Raw genomic sequence first — 9,078 nt, 5'->3', positions numbered from 1 at the left:
ATCCCAGCTACTCGGGAGGCTGAGGCAGGAGAATGGCATAAACCCAGGAGGCAGAGCTTGTAGTGAGCTGAGATCCGGCCACTGCACTCCAGCCTGGGTGACAGAGCGAGACTCCGGTTCAAAAAAAAAGAAAAACCAAACCAAAAAAAAAAAAAAAAAAATCCAGTTTTAGCCAAAGAACAATTTGGCAAGAACAAATTAGCCTAAGTCAATTTGGCAAGAATCCCCTATTCTCGATATGTGATCACCCTTGAAATCTGATCAGATTCCTCTACCTCCACCTCCCGCTAGATGTTGTCTGATCACCCTGTTTTCAGCTAGAATCCTGTTAGGTTGGTTTTAGCCAGAATCCCCCTTAGCTCTGATGTTTTCTCTTAGTAATTTCCATCCCTGATCCCATCCTGCTCCATGGTTATAAATTCTCACTTGCCCATGTTTGAAGTTGAGGCCAAGCTCTTCCATTACTGTAAGCCCTGCCATAATGGTTCCTATACCCGTCATGAGGGTCCCAAATGGTCTTTCTTACCATGCTTTAACATGAATCATTTTTTCTTTTTCTTTTCTTTTTTTTTTTTTTTTTTTTTGAGATGGTGTCTTGCTCTGTCGCCCAGGCTGGAGTGCAGTGGCATGATCTTGGCTCACTACAACCTCCGCCTCCCAGGTTCAAGTGATTCTTCTGCCTCAGCCTCCCAAGTAGCTGGGACTAGAGGTGTGCACCACCACGCCCGGTTAATTTTTGTATTTTTAGTAGAGACAGGATTTCACCATATTGGCCAGGCTGGTCTTGAACTCCTGACCATGTGATCCACCCACCTCGGCCTCCCAAAGTGCTGGGATTACAGGTGTGAGCCACCGTGCCTGGCCAAATAATTCTTTTTTAACAAACGCTCAATGTTTCAGATTCTTAACAACAAAAAAATAAGTAAATAAAATGATACATATACATCCACATGAGAAAGCCAAAAGGAATAAAACAGAAAAACAAAAGGAAAATAATACAAAAATTAAAGAGATATTTAAAAGGCTAAAGAAACTGGGCACAGTGGCTCATGACTGTAATCCCAACATTTTGGGAGGCCAAGGTGGGTGGATCACTTGAGCCCAGGGATTCAAGACCAGCTTGGGCAACGTGGCAAACCCCTGTCTTTACAAAAAAAAAAAAAAAAAAAAACACGTGGAAGTACACATCTCTAGTCGGGAAGCTGAGGTGGGAGGATCACCTGAGCTAGGGAGATCAAGGCTAGAGTGAGTACTGCTGCACTCCAGCCTGGGCAGAAACAAACAAACAACAACAAAAAAGAATGGCTAAATACAATGTGCTATCGTGGATCAGATCTTGGAAAAGAAAAAGGATATCAGTGGAAAAACTGGGGAGATTCAAATAAAGTTTAGAGTTTGGTTAACAGTCATGCACCAATGTTGATCTCTCCGCTATGACAATGTAGCATGGTTATGTAAGATGTGAACAAAGAGGGTAGTGGGTGGGGGGTATATGGGAACACTCTGTATTTTACAACTTTTATTCAAATCTAAAGTTACTCCAAAATAAAAAGTTTATTTAAAAATAATAAAGCACCAGAAGGAAATGTGCCCAGTAACCACATCAAAGGCCCCTGGAGAAGGGGGTTATGGTGACAGTGGTTTTCTTCTTTCTATTTTTCTATATTTTCCACAATGTGCTTGCATTGTTCTTGTCTTTAATTCTTAACGTATTAAGAAATACTGGCCAGGCACAGTGGCTCATGCCTGTAATCCCAGCACTTTGGGAGGCTGAGGTGGGTCAGTCACTGAAGGTCAGGAGTTTGAGACTGGCCTGGCCAGCGTGGTGAAACCCTGCCTCTACTAAAAATTAGCTGGGCGTGGTGACACGCGCCTGTAGTCCCAGCTAGCTACTGGGGAGGCTGAGGCATGAGAATCACTTGAACCAGGAAGGTGGAGGTCGCAGTGAGCTGAGATTGCACCACTGCACTCCAGCCTGACAGTCTGTCTCAAAAAAAAAAAAAAAAAGATTGAAGATATTCTAAGGAGCCTTAAAGATAATACTGATCCTTAATTCCTTATTTGCAATGATAAAATCGAACAGGATCTGAAAACTACAAGTTTTTTCTTAAGTTTGTTGGCAAAACCTGGCCATTGTCTAGGAAGCTATCTATGGTATTTATCTTGCTTCATATGAGGAGAAATGCCAATTGAGGCATTTGAGGAGAATTGATTGTGGGGTGCCACCCCACACCCAACTGGGGTGTTCTGCAATATATCCAGTGTCTATACACTATACTACTTTTACAAATTCACAGAAGTTCTGAATTTGGAAACCCATGTGGCCCTAATGGATGGAGGGTTGTGGACTTGGGTAACAAACACCATTGTCCATTGCTCAGCTTAAGAAGGAAAATATTGGCCGGGCGCCGTGGCTCATGCCTGTAATCCCAGCACTTTTGGAGGCCGAGGTGGGCAGATCACTTGAAACCAGGAGTTTCAGACCAGCTAGGCCCACATAGCGAAACCCTGTGTCTACTAAAAATACACAAAATTATCGGGGCATGGTAGCACATGCCTGCAATCCCAGCTACCTGGGAGGCTGAGGCATGAGAATCGCTGGAACCTGGGAGGCAGAGGTTGTAGTGAGCCGAGATTGTGCCACTTCACTCCAGCCTGGGCAACAGAGTGAGACTCTGTCTCAAATAAATAAATAAATAAATAAATAATAAATAAATAAAAATAAGAATGAAAGAAAATATGCTTGACATGGTGGCTCATGCCCATAACCCCAGCAACTTAGGAGGCTAAGGCAGGAGAATCGCTTGAGGCCGGGAGTTTGAGAATAGCCTGGACAACATAAAAAGACCCTACCTCTAAGGAATTTTTTTTTTTTTAATTAGCTGGGTGTGGTGGTGTTTGCCTGTGGTCCCAGCGACTCAGGAGGGCTGAGGTGGGAGGGTCACTTGAGCCCAGGATTCGAGAGTGCAGTGAGCTATGATTGTGTCACTATACTCCAGCCTGGGTGACAGAGTGAGACCCTGTCTCTAAAAAAATAAAAACAAGAAAAGAGAGAAAATATTACCTAAGCTGTGGAAGCCACGTGTGTACCCCTCATTATTTGCATGATGTGATTTTGGTTGTAAGGAGCCATGTGCAAGAGACAACCAGTGCCGGCAGAGGTGGTGAGAAGGATCTGGAGGCTTCAGAGGTCCCCAGGCCCCCGCCCCCTGCGGCCCATCTGTGGGTCAGGTTCCCCCACCACCACTCTCCCTGCGCCCGCCTCACCTCTTCAAATGTGTAAGCTACAGAGTGTTGCTGGTCTGGGCGTGGAAAGAGGAATTTCACCATCACTAAAGAATTGACCACGACTCCCTTGTTTTGGCAGGAGATCTTGGGCATCTTGAGGCAGTGGACGGTGACTTGGGCCTGGCTGAGGAAGCCGCCGACAACCTGTGGAAGACAGGGGTCTCATGGCCAGGATGGGGGCCCATCAGGGCAGCAGCAGTCCCTGCCTTCAGAAATGGGAAGGACAAAGCTGGCTTCGGGCCCCAGGGCTGGGGGAAAAGGAGGCAGCCTGGGGTAGTACCCGGGCCCCGGGCCGTGCAAATTAGGACTCTCATCCTCTCTGGGCTTCAGTTTCTCATCTGTGTGCTAGTGAGGCTATTCCTGCCCTGAACTCCTCTCTCAGGATGTGCTGAGGATGCCTTCACTTAGCCTTCCGGGCCTCACTTTCCTCATCTGTAAAATCGGGATAATCATAGATCCTACCTCATAGGGTTGTCCTGAGGATGAAATGAGATAATCTGTGGAAAGATCTTAGAACAGGACCTGCTGCATGGTAACCCTCCGAGGGAAGCTGCTATAGCAGCTGGGCTAGGGGTGGGGATGGAGCAGAGAGCGCAGGAACTGCGGGCCGTATCTGCAGGAGCCCAGCATTTTCCAGGGCATCCCAGAACAGAAGGTAAAACTGCATCTGAGGAGTATTTAAAGGAGAGACACACCAGGCTGTGGCACAAGGGGATCTGACCTAGTCAGTGAGGTGGGAGAGGCCATCCCTGAGGGGGCAGGAGGAGGAGCAGATGGCATGGGGCAGTGCAAACCATTCTGGCAGAGGGGACAGTGGACAAGAGCCCTGTGGAAGGAGCATGGCCAAGATAAGGAATGCGCAGGCAGGGGCTGGGGAGTGTGGCCTGAGGACCTTCGATTACAGCCTGTGGGACTGGGCTCAAGGAGACCACATGCCCCAAGAAACCATCGAACCACTGGATATACAAAAAAAGGTTTCACTAAATACATAGCTGAGCTCAAAAGAAAGAAAGGGGCGGCAGGGTGCAGGGGCTCACACCTGTAATCCCAGCACTTTGGGAGGCTGAGGCAGGAGGATAATTTGAGGTCTGGAGGTCAAGACCAGCCTGGCCAACATGGTGAAACCCTGTCTGTACTAAAAATACCAAAAAATGAGCCAGGCATGGTGGTGTGCACCTGTAATCCCAGCTACTTGGAAGGCTGAGGCATGAGAATTGCTTGAACCCAGGAGGTGTAGGTTGCAGTGAGCTGAGATTGTGCCACTGCACTCCAGCCTGGGGAACAAGAGTGAGACTCTGTCTCAAAAATAAATAAAATAAAATAAAATGAAAATCTCAGTCGGTAAGTAAACAAATAAGACACAGCTGTAAAAAGAATTAATGAAATAAAAAGATACTTGAAGAATCATCCAGAATTTAGCGTAGAGATAAAAGAGATGGAAAACATGACAGTGCAAGTAAGAGACACGGAAAATGGAATGAGATGGCCCAGTGTGTGTCTCACGGAAATTTGAGGAGGTAGAAATGGAGAAAATAGGGATGGGACAATCATGGAAAAGAAAGTGACAAAGAAATTTCCAGAGCTGATGGGCCAGGTGCTGTGGCTCACGCCTGTAATTTCAGTGCTGAGACAGGAGAATCGCTTGAATCCAGGAGGTGGAGGTTGCAATGAGCTGAGATTGCGCCACTGCACTGAAGCCTGGGCTACAGAGCGAGACTCCACCTCAAAAAAAAAAAAAAAAAAAAAAAAGAAAGAAAGAAAGAAAAGAAAAGAAATTTCCAGAGCTGATGAAAGATGTCGTCAACTCTTAAACTGAACAGTTACACTGGGTGGGAAACAACTAGATGCAGAGGTAGACAAGATGAGAAAATGCAGGATCCTGGAGGCCATGGCAGAGCACTTAGCCTGTATCCTACACCAGCTTTAAGCAGGCAGGTGAATGATCAGTTTTATTTCTTGAAAAGATTTCTCTGGCTGCTGTGGGGAACAGAATGTAGGAGTGTATCAGGACACAGGGAGACCCACCGGGAGCTACAGATGGGTCCCCACTAGAGATAATGGTAGCCTGGCATGGGGAGGAGGTGGAGACAGAGAGAACTGAAAAGACTAGAAATAGGACATCAAGGGAACAGGACTCAGACAAGAGGCTGAGGGAGAAGACCCGATCAGGGGCCTGCCCAGTATTGTGAGTTTTGTATGTGCAGGGAGGGAGACATCACAGAGCCAGGGAAGGCTGGACAGTCTGAGTTCAGACGGGAAGAGGGACCATCCTCTGTTTGAACAGGAGAAGGGCCGCAGGAAGGCGCAGGTGTGGGTGAGTGGGTAGGACTGGGAGCGGAGACATGCGGGGGAAGTTCTGTTGGTGGCTCTGCTCAGCTCTTGGGAAGTAGGTTGTGTGAGGAGAGGGAAGTGGAAGGTAGACAGGAGGGGGCAGCTAGAGATTTGAGGATGTCAGGGAAGGCCTGAAGAAGTCATTGCAGTGGGTGGGGGAGTGAGGTAACCAGAAAGCGGAGAGAGGCTTATTCAGAAAGCACAAGGTCTATTTGAGGTAGGACATCGTGGGTTCTTAGTGGAACCCTGCATTGAGGAGTGGGATTATGAACATCATTGCCACTGGGCATAGCAAGAAGAGGCTGCGACCCGCAAGGAGCTTGCCTGAAGTCAGCTTTGCGATCAGGAGTAATCAATAGTCACTTATTGCTGGGGCCCTCTGAGCCCGGAGTTGATCCTGAGGTTCCAGCTCCCTACAAGTCCCTATGCCTGGGTAATAATAGAGCAGAGAATGGAGCATTATCTTTGGGGGCAATAGAGCTGGGCTCAAACCCAGCCTTGCCATTCACTAAGTTTCCCTGTGTGTAAAACGGGGATGGTCTGACTGCCCCACTCATAGCATCGGTGTGAGCACTGAAGGAAGTCACACTCACTAAGCGCTTCGCTCCATGCCAAACACCCTACAAAGAGCTGTGTTCGCTGTTAAAATTGTTGTCATTGGTGTTGTCATTGGCTGTGTGGGGGCTCTTGAAGCCAGAGCAGGATTGGGGTACATGAGATAAATCCCACACAGGGGCAGGGGCAGTTACCTCCCGGAAGATTTCCTGGTTGGTGTTGAAGCCCCAGGTCTCCAGCACTGCCTGAAAAGAGATGGGGAAGTTGGCGGGTGGACGGTGTAAAGGCCACTCCTCAGAAGAAAACTTTGCAGGGACCAAGTGTAGTTTCAAGGACTGGACTCCTCCTCAGACGCAACTCCCAACCTCCCAGACAACATGTGAGATGCTCCGGGTAGGGTGTGGGGCAGGGAACCCCCGTCCCGGCTGGAGGCCTGGTTTCTGCTCCCCACTGTGCCCCACGCAGGCTGCGTGACCTTGCACAAGTCTCTTCCCCTCTGTGGGTCTCAGTTTCCTCATGAGTTCAATGGCAAGCATGCCCTGGAAACTACCTAAGCATCTCTAGCACAGTATAGGTGAAGAGCACAGGCTTTGGGACCACCTCTTACAGGCTGTGTGATCTTCAGTAAGTCACCTACCTTCTCTGAGCTTTGTGGTTTTTTGTTTGCAAAACAGAGGTAACAGTACTCATCTCACAGGATGAGTACAACAAGACAAAGTGTAGCAAATGTAACTGTGCAATAAATGTAAGACTAATGCACAGTTACTACGTGCCAAGTTATATCTACACCTAAATCTATTGATCACTCTGTCTATCTATTTGTCTCTCTGGCAACACATAGTTGACTCCAATAAATGCTGAACTTCATTATTTTTTTTGAGATGGAGTCCTACTCTGTCACCCACACTGGAGTACAGTGGTGCCAATATAGCTCACTGCAGCCTCAACCTCCTGGGCTCAAGTGATCCTCCCACCTCAGCCTCCTGAGAAGTTGGGACTATACGTATGCACCACTGTGCACAGCTGATTTTTAAACGTATTTTTATTTTTGTAGAGTCCGGGGTCTCCCTATATTGCCCAGACTGGTCTCGAACTCCTGGCCTCCAGGGACCCTCCTGTCTCAGCCTCCCAAAGGTTTGGGATTACAGGCGTGAGCCACTGCAGCCAGTCTGGACTTTACTGCTATTGCTCCAGCTTAGGTGGTCCCTAGTTCTTTTGCCCACCACCGAGTTTCCGAGTTTCCTCCCTCCTCCCCATGCGTGTGCACACACACACATACCACATGCCATCTGGATTTCCTAGCAGCCCCATCCACTCACCTTGAACTCATCTCCCATCAGGCTGAGCGTGAGGCGGCCATCTTGGAAAGCTACCTTGGCCAGGGAGTGGAAGACTTGCTCGGAGAACCAGAAGTACAGCATGCGGGAGTCCCCCAGCAGTGCAGGAGAGAAGGTGGGGAGGGGGAGGTCCTCTGAGACATTCTTATAGATGAAATAACCCTGGAGGAAGCCAGGACGCTGGCTGGACCCCGTGTGTCCCTGTTGGGCTCAGGTCCAGCTTCAGGGAGATGGGAGGAGCCCAGAGTGGGATCTGGGTGTGCGGGGAGGGGTGTGGCACTTTTTCATGCTCTTTTTTCCCAAGTCTGTCTGTCTGGGTAGGTAGAGCCCTTCTAGAAGGCTGGTTCAGAGCATGGCACTTAGAGTCCAAGACTTGGGCTGAAACCCAGCTCTGCTCTGTACTGCAGAGGACAGGGCAGGGCCCTGACCTCGCTCAGCATCCGTGTCCTCATCTCCAATGAGCTAGGCTGTGTAAACGTGGATGAGTGCCCAGCCATGTGAGCAATCTAATTATCTTTTTTCCTAATCTACTTCCAGGAGAATCTTGGAATCCTCCTGGGCTTAATCACCTGTCTGTCCTGAGTTCTATAGTCCAGAACAGTGGGTAGCAGATTTTTTCTATAAAGAACCAGATAGTAAATATTTTAGGCTTTGCAGCGTATGTGGTCTCCATTGCAATCATCTGCTCTGCCGCTGTAATGCAAAAGCAACCACGGGCAATACGCATGCCAGTGGGCATGGCTCCATTCCAATACAATGGAGCCCCAGAGTGCAGAGTGCCCAGAGTGCAGATGGGGAAACTGAGGAAAGAGCTGCACCCAGTTTCCCCCAGCGGGGCTTTCACTCATTTAACAAATACTTCTAGAGTGCCCACTATGTCTCAGACACGGTGGGAAGTGAACCAGACAGATGTGGTTCCCGCCTTCACAGGGTTATATTCAAGTAACAACATTGGTCAGGACAGCTCGTGACCATGGACCTCCAGCTCCCACCCCGCCCCAGCTGACCACCAGCCCTGCCCTGCAGAGGGCAGTCCATTGACCATCAGCTCCTGGAGGCCAAAATCAGGAAAACAAGCTGCTGCCCAGTCCCCCACCCCTCTAGATCATCCAGCCCACGGGTTGTGAACAGGCTTCAAGAGTGTCCATGAACCTCCAAAATGATCCTTTGGTTCAGTTTTCTGGGGAGAGGCTCTATTACAAAGATGGCTGGGTCTGCCCTAAAATCTTCTCCCATCTCTCCCTCCATTCTGTACCACTTAATTTTTAGCTGGTCTCAATATTTAGCTGAAATAAATTCCTCAGCTTTCCTTACAGCTAGGGTGGGGTCCTGTGATCAAGTTCAGGCCAATGGGCTGTGAGCAGAGTGGGTGTGGTGGTCAGGCCAGCCAGCCAGGACCCTGGGATGAGGCCGCACCTGGGGCTGGCTGAGAACCCAGTGGAAGGGGCCTGTGTGCCTGACACCCTGCAACCTCCAGATCCCCTGGGACTGTAGATGTTCAGACCGCAACAGAGGGAAATAAATGTCTATTGTGTTTAAGCACCTATTATTTTGGATTTCTTTGTTA

The 9,078-nt window shown here is 48.8% G+C and overlaps 1 protein-coding gene across 1 annotated transcript in view; it reads right to left on the bottom strand.

The window, feature by feature from the left end:
- Positions 1-9,078, bottom strand: part of CETP (cholesteryl ester transfer protein) — a 26,293-nt gene that overhangs the window by 4,581 nt on the left and 12,634 nt on the right. Inside the window, exons 9-11 of the mRNA XM_026456874.1 lie at positions 7,494-7,673; positions 6,369-6,419; positions 3,268-3,432 (exon numbers count right to left, since the gene is read on the bottom strand). Coding sequence (XP_026312659.1) covers positions 3,268-3,432; positions 6,369-6,419; positions 7,494-7,673 — 396 coding nt within the window. The remainder of the gene's footprint in view (positions 1-3,267; positions 3,433-6,368; positions 6,420-7,493; positions 7,674-9,078) is intronic.

The sequence above is a fragment of the Piliocolobus tephrosceles genome, chromosome 17 (assembly GCF_002776525.5).
Source record: "Piliocolobus tephrosceles isolate RC106 chromosome 17, ASM277652v3, whole genome shotgun sequence".
Lineage (NCBI taxonomy): Eukaryota > Metazoa > Chordata > Mammalia > Primates > Cercopithecidae > Piliocolobus > Piliocolobus tephrosceles.
Note: the sequence above shows the minus strand (reverse complement) of the source record. Positions and strands in the feature narration are given on the sequence as shown.